Below are 26,151 nucleotides of genomic sequence, written 5' to 3'. Positions count from 1 at the left end.
CCCGATCTACAAACCTACCTTCATCTGCAACCATCTTCTCCTACTCCCTTCCTGGTGCAATTGATGACCCGTCTGTCCATCCATCAGAGTCCCATTTCCACACAAACTTTGGACCTCTTCCCCTCTTGCCAACACTGACTGCTTTGCTTGTCCCTCTCTCTCCAGCTTCCTCCATCTCTCATGTCTCCCTGACTATGGGAGCATTTCCATCCCTGTGTCTCACCTCCTTCCAGCTACTGTTCAACTTCAATGATCTCCTTCATGGTTAATCTTCTTGACAATATTGACATAGGTTGTCTCCAGTCATCCAACACATAGGTTGTTTCATCATCTTCTAGTCACCCTCAGTGCTGGCCAATGAGGCCAACACCACTACAGTCCTCTAAAATTTCTCTGAGCAAGGGCTGCAAAGATCTCCAGTTGGCCCTCATTTTTCTCAACATCTCAATGGTACTGGACAGTTGACCCTTTCATACACTCTTAGTATATGAAGAGTCCTCTCCGAACCCTTGTTCTCAGTCTCGATGACAAGCTCCTTCTCATCCATCCAACAGCTAATTTTAGATTCCTTTGGGGTCAGTCCTGAGCTCTCTTCTCACTAGGTAATCTGTTTGGCAGCTTTAAATTCCACCTATATGCTAGCCACTCCCAAAGTTATAGATTTGGTCCATTGGCTCTTGTGACTTCCAAGCTAATCTAAAATTGTGCATTTGATACCTGCCTTGGATGTCCATTGGCATCTCAGACTGACCTTGTCTCAAACCGAAATATTGATTTCTCCCTCCAGTCTTATTCACATTGTCATGGTTCTGCTATCTACCCCAGTGCTCAAGACAGAAACTCAAGCGTCATCTTTATTTCTCTCTCTTTCATTCTCCACATCCAATCCACTGGAAAATCTAGGCATTTCTAATACTGAAATTAACTGAAAATCTGCTTGCTTTGCTCCATCTGCACTGTCCCCACACTGGTACAAGCCACTAACCTTCCCCCATGGTGGGACTCCTTCAGTCACTTCTGGTTTTCACTGTCACATCTCAACACACCGTTTCCTTTACACCAGTCAGAGAGTGGGCTTCACTACAAGTCAAATAAAACCCACCCTCTTTCTCAGGGTTCAAAAGAGCCCAACCTGACCCAGGTCCTGCCAAGTTCCCCCACTTCATGTTCCATTCTCTATCTTGTCCTTGCTGTTCTAGCCACCCGGTCTCATTTCAGTTTCTAGAACATGCTGATTCTTGCCGCCCTCATGCCTTCCAGTCTGCCTGGAGCCTTCCTCCCCGCGCTGTTCACGTAACTGGCTCCTTTCACCCTTCAGCTCCAGCTCAGATGCTCCCTCCCTTGGGAGATCCCTGACCTTCAGTCTAAGGAGACCACTCGGTCATTCTCCATCATGGCAGCTTGTTGGCTGTTTTCACAGCGCCTAATATAAATGGAAACCATATGCAATCATTTGTTAATGATCCATTTCCCCAACTCTACAGTAAAGTCCATAAAGGCAGGACCAGGTCTGTTTTGTGCTCTGCTGTACATTGTGTATGTAGTATAGTATCTTCCACGTATTAGATACACAAGCAATATTTGTTGAATGAAGAGGAAAGGATGGGAGAAGGGAGGCTGCCTGGCTTGCTAGCTCAGCTTCCTTTCCCCATGGCATAAATTCAAACTTGTCCCCAGACTATGTTCCTCCAAGTTCATTCAGAAATATCTGCCTCCCAATGTAAGAACAATACGCCTGCTATCATCTCTTATTAACCTTGTAAATGCTTATGTCTGTATTTTATAATCATTTTCTTCTATTTACTCTTTAACTGTCACGTCTCACTGTAGATGCCACAGGAGTTGTTCTCAGATAATTGATCAAAACTATGCTTTCTGGCCACTTTCTATTATGTTCTCCTGGAAAAGGTACAGTCATTAAAATTCTTACTGTGCTTTTCTTCTTCATCCCCTTGGTTGGGATCTCAGTAACAATCATTAAAGAAGAGGAAAGGATTTTAGGGAGAATGATGTTCATTGATAAGCTTAAGGGTTCAAGTTCAGGCATTATTAAAAACAATTAGTGGGCTGTAGAATTTAGTGCCAGGAAAAAGTCTTCATATTTCAAACCAAGAGAGGAATCTAGAGACGTACCATGGTTTCTCGGCTGTTGATAGCTGATCCTGTGCACTTTGCTATAACTTTATCAATACACTTCTTGTGAATTGCTGCGTTACATTCTGAAAAGAAATGATTGCAGCTTAAGATATTCAGAAGTTATGGAACAACTAAATAAAAAGAACGAGGATGACACAATAGAAATCCTTCTTACTTACGTCGACACTGGTAGCCCTGTTTGTTCAGACCCCTGCAATGAAGCACATGTTTGATTTTACGCAAGTTATAGTCAAGAGCAGCACCACAGACATTTAAAAGATGAACAAGATCTCGTAGCTTCCTACTGTCACAGAGCATTTTCTGATCAGCAGCCCTGGTCTATCATTTGCCAAGTGCGTTAATACGTGCTTTGTGTTTTAAACTGCTTTGTTAAAAGTCGGTTAATTAAATAAATGAGGAGCTGTTGAATTCCCTCGCATTTGCGTATTTTCCTAACAAATGTGTAGAGATGAAAATGCCTGACCGAAAATGCATCATTGGCTCCCAGTAGCAAATTTTCATGTTCTCCACTTAAAAATTCATTGTCTCACTAAGCTCCGTACAGATGAGCAGAGACATCTGTACACCATTTTATTTCTTCTTTCTGACTATCTGAGAATATTTGCAACTAATGAATTCTCAAGCTTAAGACCATTCCTGAGTAACACTCACTATTAGAAAGGAAGGAGGTTCAAGTCATTAGATGAAACAGGTTGAGGGAAATCCACCAAAATTCTGTTTGAGCTTGGGTACCCTGCTTAATAAGCTGGGGTTGAGTGTTAATGGATTCTGCAGGAGCCCGGGGGAAGAACACCCACGAAGAGGCTAGGAGGGTAAGACCAGAAATAGGAGTTGTTTCAAGTCTCCACTCTACCATAGCCTTTGCTATGTGGTTACTGAGGCTTGAACCCATCTCTGAGGGTTTTTAAGACACCCGCAAGACTCATAAACATCTAAACCCATTAGCTCCAGTGGCAAATGTTGCCTGTCGCAGACATTAACACCAGCACGGCTGAGCTGTCGAGGTGGTGGCAGTTTTGACTGTAAAACTGTGCTTACAATAAAGATATCTAACCCCTTCTGTCCCTCCCCTCTTGCCCCCAGCAGCCTCCTATTACTCAGAAACTAAAGTCCCTGGAACGTTTTTCCGATGGAGCTGGGTTCCTTGCTCTACAGGAGCCACGTTATAAAAAGCTTTTACAGAACTGCACCCTTTATGGCTTCTCAATGCAGGTGCGGCCACTGAAAACGCCCACATAGTACTTCTTCCAGCACACTCCCTGAAGGTGGAGCATGCCAGGCCTGGCAGATTAAGGGGATGTGACAAAATGCATAACCCGAAGCTTGGAGGGAAATGCCAAGTTACGTACCAGACAAACTCATGGCAGACAGAGCAAAACGTGGGTTGTGGGAAGAAGGTGGCGGTGAACTCATGGCACTTGACGTGGTGGACCTTAGCCTGTTTGATGGCTCCTCGGCGCTGATGCAAAGCAAAGAAGCCTTCAGTCTCAAATTCACTCATGTCCTTTGTGTCTGCAGGAAGAAGACAGGGAACAAAGTAAAGTTCTGTGACATGGCTGTCATGGCTGGCTGGGGAGCACGGGGAGATGGGTAAGGGACAGAGACGGACAAGCTATTACACAAGCATTAAGATCAGTAAAATTCCAAGTACTTATTAAGGTTGGTACAACACTAAGATCCTTTCCTTAATTCTATAATACAGAATTATCATAGCGTGTATTATTACAGGACTGAAACACTGAAGCTGGATTATTGACTCAATCTTTCACTCCTCTTTGACTGAGCTAATCTATCCTTTCAATTTTTAAAACCAGAGGTCAGAACTTTCAAGGTATTTGTCAACCTCCTCTAGTCATACTCAATGATGAGTCAGCCAGAAAAGGCAGGAAGTGGCAAATACTTTTCTGCCTGTAATTCTAGAGAATGATGTGGTTACTGACAGCAGCTTGGGAACGGCATTGTTTTTAGGTCCCAAGATGCTTTACATCTGGGTGTAGATAGAGTACAGCAGACTGAAGGGAGCTGACTAGACTTGTGGGTAAGGGCAAAAGAACTTTGGGAAGTTGTTTGTGCTCTGGTTCCTGATGTCCGCAGAAATCAGATGCACCAGCTACAGGCTATACTGGTCAATGTGGAAAGGGCCAGAAATTAATTAATTGCTGCAAGTTCTTTTTACTGTCTAGGTAATCCTGGATGCTACCTAGTCATCTACATCAAACCATCATATTGACATTTCTTAGTGGGCTCATGGACATCGGTGGAGGTACTTTAGGCAGTCACTGTCCACAGTGCCCTATGTCCAGACGCCATCTTCCCAAATGGCTGGTAGAATCCTGAGAATGCCAGTGATGCCGTGGCTGGAGCCCAGGCCCAGTGAAAACATACAACAGCAAGGCTGTCATGGGTAAATACGACGATGAAAACTCCAGCACGCGAGAGAGGATGGCATAGTGAACAATAGAGAAATAAAAATTATCATCATCACTGAAATGAGGGACAAGGAATTCAATGATTATAACTCCTCTCCTAGAATTGTAGTTCTGTAATAGCTTGAAGATTCATGGATTACTTATTCTATTTCTTTTATTTTTATAAATACAAAAAATGGAGGTTTAGCAAAAATAAGGGGCTTATATTTACAAATATAAAGAGTTAACAAAATTTAAATTAAGTTACTTGCATTCTGGCTAGGCAGTGGCAGAGACCTGACAACATACTTGAGGCAAAAACCCCTGCTAAGGTATCTTATTTTCTGTATCCCAAATAGTGGCCAGGCTGGCAATGAATTGGGTAGACAAAGGTGGGGCCGTGGAAATGGAGACCTCTCCCGGGGAGTCCAGCCAAGTCCCAGGATGCATTTTAAGGCTCAAGTCCCCTCTACAGTGGTCCACAGGCTTCCAGATAAACTTCCAGATAAAGAGCAATCCGAATAACCATCTAAAGAGTTCCACAGATGGGGCATAATGCTTTGCCTGATACTTTAAGGTTAGATAATATAGGTCTTTTTATTTGGAACTGGGCTGGAAATAAACTAGGCTTGGTGAATGAGGGGTTACAGTTAGGGTCACTGAGGCAATCGCCTTCCTGCTGGTATAAATGTGGAGATCTATTTACAACTTGTGACTGGTGTAGTGGGGTCGTTTGTCAGTAAGATTTGACTCATTTCTATTTTCGTCCAGATGAAATGAAATGAAGTCAATAAAGCATAAAATTACTTTTAAATTCAGGAGATGGAAGTGAATTATTCTGGAAACCCCAGCTGTATTACTGTAAAAAATTATATGTATATAATTATATTAAAAATTATATATTGTCAAATGCACAGACTATTATGCATATAATAGGACAGACTATACAGATATGAATATGTATATATTTATATAACAAAAATAAATTAAAGTATAAATATAAAATATAAAAATATACATATAGAAAATAGTCTGTGCATAAGACTACAATACGGTGAATTTTTTAAGATGTCAGAAAGTGCTAGAACTGAATTTATTCCCTTGCTCCTTCCTACGACTTCCTTTATCCTCTAACCATTTCAATCATTACAAGAAAACACATGTGTAAAAACTCAGAATTCTTTGAATTCTTCCAGTATTTACTATGTTTATTTCTGAAGTAATTTGCTCTTCTGTTTACGTATTGGCCTGAATAAGCTCATTGGTCTTTATATGTTTGGTTATTTCTTTTACAGTAATGGTGCCTGATCTATTTATTTAGGTTAATCTGTCACTTATTTGTAGTCAATCAAATCACAAATGTTTCTTGGGCATTAATAACAAATTGTTATGCTGAAAGTTCTAAAGAAATATGAGATGTCACCCCCAATTTTGAGTGGCTACCAGTCAAGTCAGGGAGACGTGGCTTTCATACAAAGAATAGTATACGATGGTGTTGAGTGGATTTGGAGATATGCACACCCATATTTTTTAGGAGCTAGGAAAAGGAATTACAAAAGAGACTATGAAGGGGCAGCTGAAAAAATAAGAGGAGAACTTGAACAGTATCACATTGGACAAGCCAAGAAAGCATGGGGTTCTCAACACTGACTGACCCACAGATGTCAAGAGAACTGAAGGCTAGGAAACAGAAATTTGTTTTGAGGACTCATACCCTTGGAGAAAGCCATTGGTCGAACTATAAGGCAGACTCTCAGGGTTTAAGAATTGATGGAGTAGTGAAGAAACAGGGTCAAATAAATATAAGCCACTTTTTCAAGAAATGTGTTAGGGAAGGAGAGGAAAGAAAAACTCATGGAGGTAAAAAGTTAAAAAAAACAAACTTTCTTAAGATTGGAGAAGATGGCTTAGTTCGCTATGCCTTGGCAATGAGGTGGAAACCTAAGAGAGAAGGAAAAGTTGAAGGCTGAGGATGCCAGAGAGGAAGCATGATTGGTGGTGCAGAGCTTCAAAGGATGAGAGCCCAGAGCCCAAGAAAGAGAGGGACTCTCTCTGAGGCAGAAGAGCGGGAAGAGAACGCAGGAAGAAGCAGCTGCATTCTAAAGTGCAGAGAGGAAGATGGAGCCTCTCCCAGTTATAGGTGGGACAAGGCCAACCTCCAAGAGTGAGAGAAGAATAAGATACCCTCAGAAACAGAGGAGTCTGGGAATGTTTGGAATAACTATTGTATGGGAATTAAAAGAAAATACAAGGAATTTCTAAATGCCAGGGTGAGTCCGAGTGAACAGTCCAACAACCATTCATTGAGTACCTCCTACGGACCTACCATGCAACCTGGTGCTGGAGTTAAAGAGACAAATAAGATGCGCTTCAACCATTGCTTTCCTGCAAGGAAGTTAGAGTCCAGAAGGAAAGACAATTAAGGTAGTAAATGTCAGAACAGAAGTATTCACAGGATGGTATGGGACCATGGAATTCAGGAAACTACACCAGCTAAGGCAGGTATAGGCAGGTAGAGGTGAGAAACAGAGGAAAGTTGGGCAAGGAAGGTACTAGCAGAGATGATTTCTGAGCTAGGTTCTGAAAGATAAGTAACCTCTACCAATATGTGGGAGAAGGTATGGTGGGGAAAAGCAAGAGGTGTTCTCTTTAGAAGGAAGAGAATGAGCAAGGGTGCAGAGAGAGGGTATCTCAGGATGCAGTATTGCTAGAATGTGGAGTATGAAGCAGAAAATATCAGTGGTCACATCGAGAAGATGGGCAGGTATCAGACCAGTCTGTACGTTTTCCTGTAGATAATTTGCAAACACTGAAAGGCTGGAGGCAAAGGGACAGGAGCAAAGGGAGCAAAGGGAGGAAGAGAGGCATGACATGTTCACAATGGGGCTTTACATAGTTCATTCTGGCAGCCGCATAGGAGAACGACTGGGATTCAAGAAGAGGTAACGATGACATAAACAGAGGATAAAATTGAAAAATATTGAGTAGACAACACGGGCAGAAATAACTGATGGATTGATGTGGGAGGTGAAGGAAAAGGAGGCTATAAAAATTACTCCCAGGTTTTGGGATGCATAGAGTTATAATTAAGACAGTGAATACAAAAGGAATTAGGATGCTGGTGAAAATGGTAAGTGTAATTTTGGACAAGCTGAATTTCAGTACTCATAGAAAATCTAGTTGGAGAGGTCTATTAAGAGGTCAACCACATGAGTCTGAAACATAGGAACATTATCTAGCAGCATCGGTTTGTAACAGACTCAGCTGGATGAGTTTTTCTAGCAGAGCCTTGGAGGAGAGAGGAGAATGCAAGGTTTGGAGGTCAGGACATCTGTGGCAGAAGAGGGTGCTCATGAGAGCAGAGCATGGCAAGTGCTTATCATGGGTCCAGGCAGGGAGGTAGTTAATGCCAGCAGTGGGCTAATAAATGGATGTGAAAGAGACTAGATTAGGGTAAAGTCTAGTACTTATTGGGTGAGAGAGAGAATTGACAGGGAAGGAAGATGAGCTCTGAGAGAGGAAGGTCCGACTCTGAGTGCTTGATGGCAGAGAATTCTGAGTGATGACCTGTGGGGGGATTGGAGGTTACTGAAAGGCTAAAGAAAGATATAGGAAGGTGTGAAAATATGAAGTGGGCGTATCAGACAGTGATAGTGAACACTGAAGCCACCAAAAGTGACAGTAAGAGAGCAGAAGAAGAAGAGAAAAAGTGATTCCAGCACAGAAATCAAGGAATGGGATTTTAAAAGAGAAAGAATGGAGTGATTTGCGTGTGAAGAGCAATGAGTCATTTACTTCCCCGCAGAGCAGAGTGGAGCAGAGAAGAATGGAGGCTCCCACTAAAGTGGGGTTCAGGGAACATGATATTATCTTAAATGTTTTCCATGATTGAATTCCGGATTCCCTACTCATTTGCCTTCTCTTTCCATATCTCCCATTTCTACCACTCCTATTATAATTTTCCCAGCCTAGCTATTTTAAGAGATATCATCAACATTTTTTTCTGTTTATTCAACTTCCATTTATAAAGAATTATGAAGCACCTCATCTATGTACTGATAATGCGCCCACCCCTTCCCCCAAACTGTCATGAAATCTTGCTCTTACTTTCTTTTCTTTTGGACTCTTTCTTTTATTCCCTTCCTATAACCATACCCCTAGACCAGATTCTCATCACCTCTCCATCGCGTAACTGAAATTTTATGGGTTCTCCCATATCCAGTCAATTTTCCTTCCCACATCTGTTCCACATTCCATTCTAAGCAACTTCCCTCAAACATGGCTTTCATCACATCACGTCCTGCTCAAGAACACAACAGTGACTCCCTGTTGATGACTTTGCCAAGCCTACACACTCCTCTTGTCGGGCTTCCAAGCCCTCCAGCATCGTCTTTGGTTCTTCATTCTGATTTTAGCAGAGGCCCCTGATCTACCTAGACAGGTCTTCTCACAGTCTTCTGTCCACTCAAATTTTTGCTCAAGACTACTTTTTTTCCTCCTAGAAGGTTATCCCTCTTCTTTGCAAATCTCAACTCTTCCTATCCTTCAATGTCCGCAGAATGGAATTTTCTGGAATGAAGGCAACACACACTGATCTCTTGGTTAATCAGTATTTAGGTGGTTTAGGATTTAATTTTCCTCTAACTGTTTAATCTGTACCACCTCTCCAATCGGGGTTTAAGTTCCTTGAGTGTAAGAACTCATATTTTGGTTTTCTGAATCCTTCAGAAAACTATTTCTTACATGCAATAATAAACATTCTTAAAATTGAATGATATCCTTATCCTATACTTCTTGTCATCAATAAGGAATTTTCTAGTTGGATTGTTCCATAATATTGCTTGTTAAATATATTAGGGTTTTTTGATATGTAAAAATTGAGGTAGAATCTTGATTTGGGTCTAGATATAAACATTTTAAATACTACAAAGTTTTATTCTTAAAAACAAATTCCCAGGCTTGTGTAATTATTGTTTGTGAAAATATCATTGTTTTTGCTCCACCTGGATTTGCTCTCTCATTCTAAGACAAAAGTTAAGTTCCATGGTAATAGGATGAATGTCCATGAAGTTGTTTTCCAAAGCAGTGATCTTTAAACCATTTACCAAAAACATTTGCATTCTGATGCATGGAGGACTTTCTTGAATTTGCATTGGGCCATGTTTTGAACTAATGGGAAGAGAGACTTTCTCTTATTTGAGGAATTAAGCACTATTGGTATTATCATTTAGGCCAGTACTTTCACTTTCTAAGCAAACCCAATTATTCAGCTGTCCTACAATCCAGCTATATGATTTTGACTGACTGAAAAATAGTACAATGACATGTACTATATATCTTCAGCTTCAACGAGAAAAAAGAAGAAAAGTTCATTTTGTATTTTTCCCTCCTTAGGAATTCTTTTTCTTTTTTTAAAAAAAAGCTGTATTATGAAAAATTTCAAATATATACAAAAGTTGAGCAAATATCATAATCAATTTCCCAGTACCAATCATCCAGCTTCAACAATTACCAATCCATAGCCACTCTCTTTCAATATACCCCATGCACTCCCTCCACCCCATGCCAATGGGTTATTTGGAAGCAAATTCATGGTATCATATTATCTATAAATATTTCAGTATGTATCTCCAAGATAAGGACTCTTCTTAAAAAAAACATAACCACAATACTATCATAACACCTAAAAAATTAATAACAATGCCTCAATACCATCAAATATCTGGTGAGTGTTCAAGTTGCCTATTATTTCATAATAGGCTTTTCCAGTGTATTTGTTTGAAGCCGGACCCAAAGGAATTGTATATGTTAAGCAAAGTCCCAGAAATCACTATAAATCTCTAATTAAAACTTGCTTCTTGGTAGTAAAACTAACTTAGGAAAAAATGGCAGTTTATTATCAGGCGGTCCACATATCCATTCTGAGCTTTAGGATTTTATGAGTAGCAGCATGTGACTCGTTTAAACAACACTTTGACAACAGAATATAAATGCAACAGAAGGAACTGACAGGCTGTCACAGGCACCAAGCAAACTGCTCAGCGATGTACCTTCTGTGACCAATGTCTGTATATGACATGGAACCGAAACTCTTTAGCAATGCATTTTTTCCTTCCTTGTTCCTAAAAGGATTTGAGGTGACTAATTTGAAGCATTAGTATTTTGCCAGTGGCGTTATGGAAAATATTTATTGGTTTCTTATTTATTTTGTATTCTACTGCTGGTGTGATAGCTTTTTATATCCCGTCATTTATGCATAGATAGTGGGTGTACACACAGCAACACACAAAACAGAGCCTTTTGTATTTACAGTAAGTTCCCAAACTGAAAAGCACTGGGCATATGAGTTCACACAATTTAGAAACTCATGCTACAAGTTTCATATTTCTGTGTTTATCTGGCCACAATAGCGTATTTTCAACTAATATTTGAGCACCACTGGGAGTTTTAAGAAAATTCTTTGTGCTTCCATTTTCTCCTAATTCTTTTCTAGGCTATTGCAAAAGTGAAATCACTTGCACACGAGGAGAAGGGGTATGCCCTCCTCAGCCCCAAAGAGGAAGAAGAAATGTCACTTGCCACTCATTTCCAGAAAGTATCTTGCGTTCATTAGCATTCGGCCTTGAGGCTTCAGCTCTAACTGGTCGAGAGAAGGAAAGAAATATCAGTCAGAATGTGAAACAGGAGCTGAGTTTAATGACATCATCACTGGCGGGTTTGGTGATGGCAGGAGATTTCCAGCGCGGAACCCAAACACGACTCCCTTTCACTCTACGCATACTGATTATCATCAGAAGAGCGCAGCATCCACGAAGATGGCCCTTCTATTAAAACACCGCAGCGACTCGTTAATTTCACTCAGAGATCAAAGCTTCCGTCAGGAAGAAACAAAATTCTAGACAGATTTGATCTGATTTTCTTGCCCCACGCTGCTCCTTATCTGAAGAGTTGTAACAGTAGATTCAGATCTTAATCACGATGAAACAATCACAGACACTCGACCGGCTCACACTGGGAACTTGGGGTCTTTTGGGAGGAAAGATAAACCCCGCTCTGGGGGTGCCCACCCACACTGCCCTGGGTTAATCAGGTATGAAATGAGAGCAGCGTTTTTCTTTCACAAGGAGAGGCTGTTTGGAAAGTGCTGGGTAACCTACTAAGGGGAATTTTAACTAGATTGATCCGAGACCAGATAAAAAAATATGTCAGTATCATGATGTGAAGGGACCAGAAGAAAGTGACATTTTAAGGGATGATGTAGGATATTCTGTGATGAGACATAAGGGGAAAAATGGCAAATCTGAGACAACCTGAGAGCTATCGCTAATCTACTAAACCATAACACTATGTTGTTAACATGCTGAAGAGAATCAGAAGGTGACTGAAGGTCATTATTGATTACTATATCCATGGGTTAACTAGAATGACTGCGAAATGGGAAGACGTGTCTGGTTGAACCCAGGGTTGAATTTGAATCGTGGCTAAATAATTTACTGGCTGTGTGACCTTGTATAAGTCACTAAGCCTTCAAAGAGCTTTGAAAAATTGACATAACAGCAATACTTACGTCACAGTTTCACTACTACAAGAATTTTATGATAAAATAAGCTAGTCCTGCTTGGCTAACTATAAATTCTCATGCCAGCTTAAATAGATTAATGAAGAGAAGGGCTTTCGACATCAAGTATGTACACCATTGTTCTCTGGTCTGTGGAATAAGTACTAAAAATGGAGGTGAAAATGGAATTAGAAGAGCAAGAGAGAAGGGGCTTATTCCTCCATAAAGTGGGGAAAATTGTGACCAAAAGGGTGACCACAAAGTTATCAATATTCAGGACTTAGTGGTGGTGGAGGAAATTAAACCAGTTAGCTGCTGGAAAAACTATATCAATAGAAAGTCATATTCTGCCTTTTTTTTTTTTTTTTTTGGCCAATGAAGATTGGCCCTGAGCTAACATCTGTTGCCAATCTTCCTCTTTTTACTTGAGGAGGATTCACCCTGAGCTAACATCTGTGCCAGTCTTCCTCTATTTTGTATGTGGGTCGCCGCCACAGCATGGTGGCCAATGAGTGGTATAGGTCTGTGCCTGGGAACCAAACCCAGGCTGCTGAAGCGGAGCATGCCAAACTTAACCACTGGGCCATGGGTCTGGCCCCTCTCTCACATTTTTGAGAGTGAATAGGAGATAACCACACAAACTGTTAAAACCTGGGGAAAGCAGAGGGTGAGTCTTAGTGTGGTGTTTAGAAACTGGACAGAACCTGGGAGGTGAAAGGCAAATTTCAGAAAAGAACAATTTTTAAACAGAGAAATTAATATTAAGAAAGCAGATTTCAATAGAAGCAAGGGAAAATATAAGTCCCAAGCAACCAGTAGGCCCTTACACACTATAAGTAAAAGTAAACTAAGAAAGGACCTTGAAAAAAAAAAAGCTGGAAAATGTTAAACGGCTGCTGGTTACATGAAGATCTGAAGGCCATCAAGCACTTACGTCTAAATAATGCTGGAATGCAAGAAACTAAAAAGTCTGATAAGAATAAAGTCAGAAGAAGCAAAGGCAAGAAGTGAAATGCAACCTTAAGAGCTAGGAATAGAAAAGCGACCTGTTTATCAGCAAAACCTAGCAGGACTGACAACTTAGGTACCCTCTCATTGATGGAGAAGGACATCAGCTAGCATGCTATTTTTAAAATTAAAGATTTGGTGACTATTCTCCTTTTTTTAAGAAATTAGAGGCAGAAAGCATAAATGGGAATGAGGGAAAAACTGGGGGAGATCCTCTCGTTAATCTCTTCTTTCTCCTAGCCCAGCCAAGTGCTCCCATGGTCAGGCCCAGCCTCTGCTTCCCCGGCTCTCTTCCCTGGTTTGTGTAAACTCTTCCACACGAAGGGGCACCCCTGTGACACTCTTCAGTCAGTTAACCTCGTCCTACTTCCCTAAGCATCTCCCCAAAAGGAGTTCTGTTTCCACGATCAAAGATTCATGCAAATATACACTTTCCCAAAAAGCACTGTATTTTTTGGAAGTCTAAAACACAAAACTCTAGGTTTTAGGCTTATAGCATTCGCATTTTCAAACTGTGACTTGAAAATCTTTTGGGTGGAGTTCTTAAAAATCTGAGTTATAGGAAATAAGAAGCAGAAAGAAAAGACTCTCTCCTTTTGCATAAAGGCTATAAACATTTGCAAACATTTTCTGGGTTTCAGCTCATTTAAAAACAGTTTTTACTGGTATATATTTTTTCATCTTGTGGGCCCAGAAACATTCATTAGAAATTTTTATGCTTTCTTCCCTTTAACGTTTCTTTTCCCTCTAACATGTTACTAACGTTCCCTTTAGTATTTTACTCTTCCCTTTAAGATTTCTAAACATTTGCTACCAAAATGGTTATAAGCTAAGTTTTCCAAAAAACTTGGTGTGGTAACATGGATTGTGTATGATGTGTTTTTTAGTACAAAGTAAGCTAAGTGAATACATTATGGCTAAAAAGTTTATAGGGGTTGGCAAAGTATGGAGAGAGAAGGCCAAACATTAAATGGATCTTTGCTCTATCCTTTCATTTATCTATCTTTACTGTGTCTATCTTAAAAAGCTATCTTTATCAAGATGTCTATGTGATGTCTTGATGAATAGACAACAGTTAAGTTCCCAAGTTAGGGGAAATTTGTGATATTTCTGAGCATACTTTGACAGTTATAAATCAATAACAGTTCTTCATACCCTAAGAGAGCTTCACTTTACACAGGAATCAAAGACATTTCAATATGTCAATACATTCTATTGTCCATAATGAATAATCATTGTCATTATCAAGTCACGAATGAGTAAGTGGTAGGGAGTCTGTTGACTCAAGGTTAGTGTACCATAATTTTAGGATGACACTGAAAGTTTGAGGTAGTCTTCTACTAATATGGTACTCATCTCTTGATGGCACATACACTGTATGTAAGCTCGCTGCTAAGATACTTACCCATATTTCTGTCTTCCCATTGTTCTTCCTGCATCTCTCGGCCAGCGAGTAGAGTTCGACAGTCGTTTCAGATATTAGATCGACATTTTTGCCCTTCACAATGATCTGCATTACTCTCCCCTTGTTGATGTGGGCGTCAAAAGTGCTGTCCCAGGGCGGGTACATGGTTGGCTTCTTCTGGACATACATTTGCCCATTCTCTAGGAATACAAAGATAAGTTCTCGTTACTCCTTTAGCCAGCTCTGAGAAATAATTCAACTCAAGAACAGTGGCGCCCATTCCCTCTGCTCTGTAGGCTATACTAATTCTGTTGGGAAGACAAAAATAACACATAAAACAATTAGAGACAATATAGGACAGAATGAAGCAGTTTCATGGTCTACATGCAAGGTCACATAGTGAAATTTAAGAGTCAATCTGGATGATTTAGGCAACAAAAATCTGAGAACGTCTTGGACTAGTAGTGTTCTTTTCCTATTCAACACTTAGTCGACACACTTTGAGTGTGAACACCTGAGCAAATTCAAAGCACTCAGGGGCTAAGCCTGGTGTATTTAGTAGGGTAGAGTGACCCCGATCCCATTCTTTACATGATTTGCACTTCTATGCCTTTTGGGATCCTCCTTTGCTAATCCAGGAAGGGTGGACACATGACTAATTTCACTGGCATCTGGTAAAAAATAGCCAATACAAAACTACTGGTGTGCACCTGAAAGACACAGTGGCATAATTTAAGGCTCATAATGAGTGCTCCTTTAAAAAGACATTTTAAAAGTTTTCCATTGGACATAAATATACTAAGATGCAAACCTTTAAAACATAATGACCATTATTTCTTTCTCTAATTTTTAAATGAGGATATATTTTACATGCACCCTGAGCAAAAACTAAGAAGTAACTCAGAGAGGCGGTGGTCTTAATCCATCACCTTAATCCACTGAGTCAACAAAGCAGGCTATAGACCTGCAAGTGAGGACAAGAAGGCAGGGGGGAGTCCTGGAAATGATAACAAGACCCATGGTCAGGCTGATGAAGTTTAAGGGAAACCTCCCAGAAACAGCAGGGGATGGGGAAAGAGTTTACTAATGCGATTTAGCGCTTCTCTTATCTTTCATCCATATTGGATTTTCCGTAGTATTTATTCTTGAATCATCTCAGAAGCAGTAAACTGCAGCTGTATTGGAGTGTTTGTTTCCTGTGATAATACCACCTTACGTAGCAGATTTAGCAATTGAGAGATGTTGAGAAAGCGAAGGGGAAATATCTGTTTAAAGCAGGAAAACCAAGCAGTTCTGACTCCTGAGGGCCCTTGCTCTCCAGGGCACAAAGCTGCCAGAGAACAGGCACTTAGCATTTGCTAAATTATTATTTGGGAGGTATACAAGGATTTCAAAAAGCTGAAACTTCAAATTTTAGGGAAACCTGGCTATTAGAGGTATAAAGTCTGACAATGTTAAGGGGGAAATAGATGGAGAAGATTTTTATGGCTTGTTTAAAAGAAATTTCACTGGAGATTAGACATTTAAAAAAAAATAATGGCAATATTAATGAACATAGTAACATTTTACTTCCATAGACTTGAAACCTCTCCTAGTCATAATTCCTTTCAACCATTCTCCACGCCTCCAAAAGACAGAAATTCCCACAGCAATTTTATACTTTCATTCACTAAATTTGTAATCACCTAAAAAGAGGACCAGAAGTCAGATCCTCTCTAACGACAGTGAACTTTACCGTTTTCAAAGGCTCCCTGACTGACAGATTGTGTCCTGTTTGTCCCTGTTCTGTTGACTCACCTTGGAAAATGCAGACTCGCACCCCTATGATTGAAACACGTTTAAATTCTATAGAAGTAATGCTTGAATTATAACGTTCAGAGTGATTTCTTTTGAGAACAAGACTCAAACAAAATCAAAAACAAAAATCTCCGAACTCCACAGGCTAATCTTTTGGAAAAACAAAGTCTTCTTTTCTGACAAGATCTTGTGATCGACATGGCTGATTAGACCAAGTTCAAAGGCAAGGCCAAAAAAAAGAAGAAGAAATTTAAAAATGCCTCTCAGGAGGCAAATGTCAGTGAGAACCATGGTTGTAAAGAGGACTGGATCCAGGAGACCCATGAAGTCAAAAGCGGCTTGGAAAACTCAAGACATTTTACACTTCAAAGATTGCTGTGACATTTGAAAGGTTTTAGATTGGGAGCAAGTGCCATTCTCACTTTTGACTAAACAGGAGAGAAATCTGGGCAGAAGGGAAATCAAGATGATGCAGACGGTCTCCTCAGCTTTGATGCACTTGCAGTGGCTGCAAGGATGAAGTCAACCACAAAGCACAAGTCTTTCAAGGGAGGGAAAAGCCAACAGAGTAGGATCTGGAACTGCAGGATTCCGAGCTGGAAACATCTATCTGGAGGTCTGCAACTTCTCAATCAGGTCCCCTTGCATCTGTAAATGTCATCCCCCAAGGGGCCTTTAGAACTACCTATATAAGATAACGCACATCTCTCTCTTTCTCTCTGTCTCCAATCCTTCTCTTGCCTTGTTTTCCTTCACAGCACTTATCATTCTGTTGTTAGCGCTGCTGAGTTGATTCTGACTCCTAGCGACCCTGTGGCCAGCAGAACAGAAGCCTGTCCGTTTTTTCCGCCATCCTCTCACCTTCTGGCGCTCTGTCAGACAATGCTCTGGGGCTGTTCATAGGGTTTTCAAGACCACTTTTTCCGGAAGTGGGTGGCCAGGTCCTCCTTCCTAGTCTGTCTAGTCCGGAAGCTCCACTGAAACCTGTCCATCACGGGAGACCCTGCTGGTATCTGAAATATCCGTGGCAGAGCTTCCAGCGTCCCAGCAACATGCAGCCACCGCAGTGTGACAACCCACAGACGGGTGGTGTGGTTCCCTGACTGGGACATGAACCCAGGCCGAAGTGGTAAGAGCCCGAAAAAACAAGTGTGTGTAGGGACACAGAGGAAGCTACTGAGGCTGGGAAACCCTGGGGGGTGCAAATTCCTCCTACCCTTCCTTTAGAAAGTCCATAAGCATCTTAAAGTACAGAGGCGGCCATCAAGGAGAATGGAAGCCAGCTGAAGGGACTAGGCACTGATTCCCGACAGAAGAGGGTGATTTTAACTGAATGATCTAAACTCACAAAAGGACTCTTGGGAGACTGTCACAGTTTCCCCCTCACCGTGGACCGCCTATAAATACTTAAATTTGACAAAACATGACTACTCTTTCACCCTTGCAGGGTCTTCACAAACACAGAAATAAGTTTTCTGAAATTTGGATTCTCATGGCTAATTATATATTCTCTGTAACATTAGCTAAAGAAGCAGTAAACTGCCTTTTGAGTTAATTCTAAGGTTATGCAGACTTAATGTATCCATAATCACTGAAAACAACCAGGCTTCACAATATTGTCCCAGGATCTACTTTGGCTCCCTAGTAGATTTCTTTTCCCATTAACTCCTCACTCAATGTCCTCAATCCATTTTTCCTTTCCTCTGTTCCCCTTGTTTATGTGGGAGAATGGTACCGTGAAACAGAACATGAGGAGGCCGGGGTCTGTTCAGAGCTGTCACTAAGCCCACATGACTCAGGAGGTTCTTGGCTTCCCTGGGCGTCAGCTTCCCGAACTGTAGAAAGATCCTGGAAGGCCTCGCTTCATGGTTCACAGCAGAGTCCTCCTCCTCCTCTTCCACCCCCAAAACCCCCTCACGTTTACCTGATTCAACATATTCTTTGACAAGCACAGCGCAGTAAGGGTTAACGGCCTCTCCCTGACACGGCTGGCAGGACCCGCAGTCAAAGTTGGACAAGCCAATTCGAAGAAATGGCGACATGGTTGCTCCTTGCAAAGCGACAAAAGACAAATATTATTTGGGGGCTATCAAATACGTTATTTTTAGTGTCCCGTGCCCACTTCACTAGTGCTTTATCACCGGCAGCCAGAGCCTCAAATGGTTCAACTATCCATTTGAACAAACGCTTCTCCTTCCCCTGCTGCAAAGCACATTATTGGGCTCACCCCAAACCCACAGACGGCCATGCCAGAGAAAGAGGCGTTCTGGAAGTCTGCATCACTCAACCTCCTGAGTTAGAAGGATAATGCCACCCTTAATTTAATGGAGTTATGTTTAATAGTTGCAGAGAAAGGTGGAAATTTACCAACATTTTCTCTCTTCTATTATTCAAGTAGGGACCCAGGAAACAACATACAGTAATAAGAAAATGAGTTTATAAAGAGTGAATCTATTCTAGTCACACCAATTAAATATGACACCACTAAATTCTTACACGGGCTATTTATGTGTGTGACGGAATCAGCTCTGGGCATTTAGCAGCTGATCTCTATTTACTTTAGACATTTTCAAGAAAGTCTGCTTTCTTGACAGTCATATATATGTGTATGCGTGTGTGTGTGTGTGTGTGTACACACACATACTTATATAAAAAATAAGCTTTTGAACATTAGGAACCACTTTAAAAACCCTAAATCATTGGCCAACAAAAATAGTGCATTATTGTGTAAGGATAAACAAATTACTTCAGAAAAGCCAAATAATTAATAATTACGCTTTCTCGGAGACATAGGTGAAAATCATCACAATGTTAGCTACAGATTCCAGGAGGCGAGTCTGATGCTTCATCTGCCATTCCTTCCTTGTCCTCATTTGGCCACTTGCCCCAACTAAACACCTTTTTTTTTTTTTTTTTTTAACATACTTTTCCACAAGGTCCCATTAATCTGGAACTATCATTTGGTATTTAGTGGAAAAGTCACCTCCTTGCTTCTTCTGTCTTCTTGAAGGCTTTCTTCTCGTGAATTTTCCCAAACTTTCTTAAATAAGCCATAGATAACAAGAACAAAGCATTACCTGTCTTTTCTACCTTTGTATAAAGGAAGAAAACTCCTCAGAAGAATAGGAACCCAGACATGAGGATCAATGACAGAGGTGGAAATCCTGGGCCCCTAATCCCGAATCTGGCAGAGCCATCAATGATCCTCTGGAAGGTCGGTGGTCTTTGGGTATGTTCTGAACCTAGAGAGAGACAAATTAGGGCTCTTGACAACTGCTGTGAATTTCACGGGTATTGAGAAAGTCCCTATTTCCTGCACAGTTTAGCAGGTTTAACAAAAGGAGATGGTTATGGAATAATCATGATTTGTCGGATGTTCTTAGTCTCTGAAACATTCGGTACATGTCACACTGCTCAGTTGGCAGCTAGGTGACTTCCAGATCTGTCTTTAGGGGGCCCCTTCACCCTCTGAGCTTAGAGTTCTGGGCAGGCGCCTGGCTGATCACAGAGAGTTCTCCAGAGAAACTTCTTTGAGACTCCCCTTTTCCTGGGCCACCATAGGTCTTTCAGGCAAATCCACATTTCTCCACTATCAGGAAAAACCACCAAGAACTATCCTCATTTACAAGAGTATTTATCACGTGAGGACTTTTTGAAGATTTCCTCAATGTAAGTAAAGGGTAAAAGCAATTCATTCTGACCTGAGCCTGGAGGGACCCGTGGCTCATACAGCCTGCGTTACAACCACTCTGAACTTTAGTGACCGATGTGTCACTCTGCTATTTCCAGGCTGCGCTCAGAATTAGGCAACAGCAGCTCAACAGTCACCTGGGGAAATCTGTCGGGGGAATAGATGGAAACCTCTCGGGTCCCCAGGGTTTCTAGGACAGTATGGAAGAGGTTCCAGGGAGAGCCTCTTTCCTCCCGAAGGTCTTACTTAGACATCAACAGACTTCCTATTTCATCAGCAGATTCATCCAGATTCTCTTGCCATTTCCCCAGATTCTCTTGCCTTACTGAGCATTCTGACAGTTTACCCAGTGTCTGTGCGTGTTTGAGGCTGAGCCACTGTCTCTTTTTCTAAAGGTCTAGTCCAAGCGACAGGATCTGACATTTGACATCCAGAAGACAGAACTGGCATTTGTGCCCTGTAACCTCACACATCATTCAATAAAGCCTCAAACTCAGGGGGACGTTTTTAAGGCAAAAGGTAACATTTTATTCCTGAGCTACTCAGGTTTTTCCCCTCCTGTAGCGGTAATAGGTGATCCTTATGAAATGAAGAAAACACACAAAATTGGTAAAAAAGTACCTCATAATTCCACCAATAAAAGCAAATCACTGTTACTATTTTGATGTATTTTCTCTAGTCTTTTTTAATTAACAGGTTTTGTGTTTCTGTTTTACATGCTGTGCTCGTACTGCGTGTATGGGATTATGTTTGACTTTTTAATGTAACATTTTTACCATAAAAACTGTCCAAGTTACGATGTCATCTTTGAAAGCACCTTTTTAATTCTTGCATGATATTCTATGGAGGGCCAGCACCAGGATCTGCTTTACTAATGTCTAACAGTTACACATTTAGACTGTTTCCAATTTTTCCATAATAGAAATAATGCTGTGCTAAGCACCTTTCTACAATATTTTTTAAAATTTAGGAATATGGCATCAGCCTAGATTACTAGAGCACTACAATATTACTAGATCAGATGGTATTACTATTCGTAAGGTCTGATACATTTACAGAAAATAATGAAACATAAAGGCAAAGATCTAACAGGGAAAATATCTACGGTAAATGTAACAGACAACAAGTTAGCATCATTCTTATGTAATAAGTGTACACAAATTTGTAAAAAAAAATAGTCACTACCCATGAGGCAAGTAAATAAGTGACAATCACACAAACTATACAAATTCAAACAACATAGTTGGAACTAGCTATATGGAAAAATGTTCAGCCTTGTGAGCAATTCAAGAAACGCAAAATAAAACAAGATACTATGTAACTGCATTTATGTGACATTCTTGAAAAGACAAAACTATATGGAGAAAAAAATCAGTGGTTACTGGTGGTTTGGGTAGGGAACAGAGTACGTCCACACGGGGAAAGCATGCAGAAGTTTTGGGGGAAGATCAAACTGTTCTATAAACTGATGGTGGTAGAGGTCACAGAAATCTAAACAAATTCCCAGAATTATACAGCAAGAGTAAAAGCCAATTTTACCGTATGCTAATTTAAAAACCAAAATAAAACAAATATGCTTTGGCACTTGAGGCATGGATTATAAATCCAGAGGTTATATAGATAAAATACAAAGAATATACATTAGGAAACTGGGAATTCATATAATAAAATAATAAATTAAAATCTTAAAGCAATCAAGAGTAGCCTCAATTTACTAAAGGGAAACGGTCAGAGTCTTAAAAAAAATACAGCTTTTACTCTGTAGTACTTAAACTCTTTGGAAACTTTGCATTTTGCTTCAAATAGCTGAGAAAAAAATAACATTAGAATTGGATAATGCATTTGCTTTAAGGATCCATTAATATTCAACTCAAACTGTAATATTAAAAACAGTCAAAATATAAAATAAAAAATAATAATCTTTTACCTGTGCAATTAGCAAATTTTTTTGAAATGTGCTTACGTAACCCTGGCAAGGACAATATGAATCATACACTTTTATAAAATGCTGTTTGGAGTATAAATTTCCACAATCCTTTTGAACACACACACACACATACATGTACGTGTATACACACACACACACATACACACATATGTAGATCTCAAGAGCCAAAAAGATGTACAATGACACAAGAGGAAGAAATTAACATGAAAGATTTTGTGGGCGGGCCTTTTGTGCTCAGAGCTGAAGGTAAGGGAGAAGGGGGATTTCCCTGGTGCTAAAATAAAAAGGAGAATTGCTTGTGTACAAAAATACATGCACTGGAATAGCATCTATCAGGACTGCCTTCCCCCAGCCTCCCTGTGCAGCATAAACCTCATAACTCTCCTCTTGACTTGCCATTCACAACGGTCTCACCCTTTACAACACTGTGTAGATGATGGACTGGCCAGGCTGCTCCTGACAGCGCAGGGGCCAGGTTCCTCTACAGACCTCTGTCTGAGTAATAAAATCACACATTCAATTCTCCCCTTGCCAGCTCCCAGGACCCTCAACCTGCCGGGTCCCAATGGCTCACTGTCCCGTCTTCTTTCATTTCACCAGCTCCGTGACTGGTGCCGACTCTGAGCTTAGCACTCTGCTTAGATGTCGCGCCCCACAACAACTTGCTTTCCTCCTTCCCCACCACCTCCTTCACTGTTGCCTTAGCTCGATTCTGCATCGTCTCTTGTTTGAGGCATCGCAGCAGCTTACCCTGTCTCTCTCTCCAGTCCTGGTCACCTCTCATTCCCAGTCAGATCTCCATGCTGCAGCCCCAAGGAGCTTTCTCAGGATGGTGCAGAACCACTGCCACTTCTCCAACTCATCACGCTGTTTCATAGCTCAAGGCTTTTAGGTACACCGCCCCTCTCCCTGGAATGCCCTCCTGTTTCACTCCATCCTCCTGTTTCACTCCATCCTGCCCCCCACCCCTACTTCCTCATCTTTCAAGTTCCTGCTAGTCTCTGCCTCCTGTTTGAATCCTTTCTTCCCTCTGCCTCCATCACCCTCCCTCCAGCAATCTAGGTGGGATTCACTCGGCCCTCCAGGTCCCCACGGCTCCCTGGGTACATCGGGAGACAGCACTTGTCATATATATTTGCCTCAGCTCTGCCATTTCAAAAGTCTGAGTGAAGCAGATCCTGTCACTGCCATTCACTGTCTCTGTCTCCAGCTCTCAGACCCCAGATTTCGGGGGACACGGTAGAGCCCCACCAGCGTTTCTCCTACTTAATCCTTGAGCTACCCCATAGACTCAGACGAGGGGAGTGACTCAGACTCCGGAAGTCTCTCTGGTTTCACCTGCAGTATCTCTAGCAAACCCCTCGAGAGTGAGTGCACGTGGTGCCTTACTGACTGGACGCTGGCTGTGATCAAGGGTTTGCTCGGTTACCACATGCGTTTGGAGATTTCAGTCTGCTTCGTGGGGTGGCGACGAGACCAAGGGCTGGTCCTCACATGGCCAGATTTTCCTATATCGCCTTATTAGATTTGTTGGTTCATGTTTGCCTTCCCCAAACAGACTGCGGGCTCTGAGAGCAGGGACCGTGTCTTCATCATCTAGGCTCCTCCAGGGCGGATCTCTCTGTCTGATATGTAGGGAGGTTCAATGCCTTTTGGCTAAGGAACTTAATTTTCAAAAGCAAGATTTTACATAATCTCTTCATCTTCATGCATTTCTTTTACCTGCAAGGGTTTGCTATGGTCCCATTAGGCAGCAGACAGTTACAGAGGAAGTCAATACAAAGCGACTGGCCCAGGCGGAGAATGGAGGCCATTACGAGCTCCGCGGTAGGAGTCATTTAACCTCTCCAAGGCTGTTTTCTCTTTTGGAAAATGGTGATAAAGCCAGTCCTCGTCTCAAAGGGCTACGAGGATGAAATGGGCAAATACACGAGGTGCTTAGAATGGGGCTGCACATGTAAACTCTCAAAAAATGTTAGTCATTATTATTATGATTGCAACTCTGATACAATTCCTAACGGACTTCCTTGACTTTATTAGCGTGTACCAAAAAGGGGCAGGAAGAGAGTAGAAACAGTCTTTTAGGAGCCCATCTGGGCTGAGTTATGTGACCTTCCTCTGTGCTCTGCCACCAGACGCCCAGCGAAGCCCACATAGATCTCTCCGACAGCATTATTACGGTCTAACAGAGTCATCTCGGTGGTGGCACTTATCATGATAAACTATGAGTATGTCCATCCAGGCTTCTCTGCTTTTGCAATTCCAGCTTTTTCAATATCATAATATGTACCTTAAATTTAAAAAGCATCCTCACTCTTAGGAGCTCGGTGTTTTCACCGTAAGCGTGATCTCATCTGTCTTTAGCAGGTAGATGGTTGAGGATCATTGCTCAGCGGTGTGCATAAGGTCACACACTTTTAAGCACTGAACCAAGAAGTCTGGTCTCTTGACTCCCTGGGCACTGACTCATCTATTTACCTCGACCGACTCCCCCGCCACAATTGAAACCTGCCAAACACTTGCACAGTGATGTCAAGGATGGCCACCACACAACAAAACCTGATGGGGAAGAAGTCCACAGTCATAGAGAGCAACAGGAGTGCCACGCAGTCTCATCAGCTGAAAAATATCAAGAATTCTCTTCCTCTGCAGCCAAGGAAGTAAGAACGAGCCTACTTCTTTATTTAAAAAAAATCTAGACAGCACTTGTATTGCTATAATTTAGTTGGAGATGTCTCCGTGACAGAGGGAGAGTGTCCCAGAAATAAAATAACGAGTCATCGCTCCATCAAAACCTCTGACATGCAGAAGAGACAACACAAATGAATCAACCGTAAACTTGAGAATGAGGGAAAAAAGCATTCGGTGGTTTCCAAGTGCATTGGCTCAGCCAAAGTTTGGTAAATTAAACATCAGTTTGGGCAAATTTTGGCAAATGAAGCTACCCTTAGAGCTTTTACATTTCTTTACGGCATAAGAGTGTTTCTCAGATAAAAGTGACTGCTGTATAAAATGACCTACCACCGTAGAAAATGACCTGTAATAAAAAGTAACTGGCCTTACAATGTGCACAGAAGAAAGATGGTAACTAGCGAACTTCACATAATCGGGAAATGTTTTATCCTGTTGCTAAAACTGCTACAAAGTATCGTAATAAAAAGAGTCAGATTAAATATTAGCCTCTCGCCCACAAACACAGTCTCAAAAGTGAAATGAAAGAATAAAGGTGAACTGAAGATAATATTTAAAAATAACCCCTCCGTGGGTGCTGCAATGACAAAAGAAACTTGAGCCTAACATTCGACCGGCTGTTTGAACTAGTGAGGGAGGGAGACGTGTTGACAAAGCCAGTTCCGCCCTCCAACCTGCAAACATGAACGACACGCCCACCCATTATGGTGTGAATGCACCCGCCCAGAACTGTATGTCGAGCCCTAAGCCCTCAAGTGACTGTATTTGGAGATGGGGCCTTTAGGGAGCTGATGAAGGTTAGATGAGGTCATGAGGGTGGGGCCCTAATCTGATAGGATGGTGTCCTTATATGAAAAGGAAGAGGGGCCGGCCAGGTGGTCTAGTGGTTAAGTTCCCATGATCTGCTTTGGCGGCCTGGGGTTCACTGGTTCGGATCCCGGACATGGACCTTCACACTGCTCATCAAGCTACGCTGTGGCAGGCATCCCACATACAAAAATAGAGGAAGATGGGCACAGATGTTAGCTCAAGGCCAATCTTCCTCAGCAAAAAGAGGAGGATTGGCAGCGGATGTTAGCTCTGGGCTAATGTTCCTCAAAAAAAGACAAAGAGGAAGAGACACACAAGCTCCCTCTCTTTTCCATGTGAGGACACAGTAGGAAGGCGCCATCTACACGTGAGGAAGAGAGGCCTCATCAGAAACCAAACCTGACGGCCCCTTCCTCTTGTGCTTCCAGTCTCCAGAACTGCGAGAAATAAGCATCGGTTTAAGCCTCTCATTCTATGGTTTTCTGTTATGCAGCCCGAGCTGGCTCATATAACACATCTCCTTGCCTCACCAAAAAAAAAAAATAGAAATTAAAGAAATACTGAAATATAGAAAACAAAGCAGCTGGGATGACATTATTAATATTCTGACACTAATTTAATGTGGGGCATGAATAAACAATCCACTGAAGCAGAGCTCTGATCAAATTACACGAACAC

The 26,151-nt window shown here is 41.5% G+C and overlaps 1 protein-coding gene across 3 annotated transcripts in view; it reads right to left on the bottom strand.

Moving 5' to 3' along the window:
* Positions 1-26,151, bottom strand: part of PRKCQ (protein kinase C theta) — a 119,618-nt gene that overhangs the window by 58,710 nt on the left and 34,757 nt on the right. For 2 of the 3 annotated variants that reach the window (XM_070601873.1, XM_070601874.1), the window contains exons 2-8: positions 19,411-19,575; positions 18,258-18,383; positions 14,537-14,736; positions 11,145-11,205; positions 3,507-3,669; positions 2,316-2,347; positions 2,134-2,219 (exon numbers count right to left, since the gene is read on the bottom strand). In XM_070601873.1, the coding sequence (XP_070457974.1) occupies positions 2,134-2,219; positions 2,316-2,347; positions 3,507-3,669; positions 11,145-11,205; positions 14,537-14,736; positions 18,258-18,375 (660 nt within the window). In that variant the 5' untranslated portion in view covers positions 18,376-18,383; positions 19,411-19,575. Of the gene's footprint in view, positions 1-2,133; positions 2,220-2,315; positions 2,348-3,506; positions 3,670-11,144; positions 11,206-14,536; positions 14,737-18,257; positions 18,384-19,410; positions 19,576-22,722; positions 22,834-26,151 lie in introns of those variants that run through there. The other variant, XM_070601875.1, reaches the window with a different exon arrangement.

This window comes from Equus przewalskii, chromosome 30, assembly GCF_037783145.1.
Source record: "Equus przewalskii isolate Varuska chromosome 30, EquPr2, whole genome shotgun sequence".
In the NCBI taxonomy this organism is placed as follows: Eukaryota; Metazoa; Chordata; class Mammalia; order Perissodactyla; family Equidae; genus Equus; species Equus przewalskii.
Note: the sequence above shows the minus strand (reverse complement) of the source record. Positions and strands in the feature narration are given on the sequence as shown.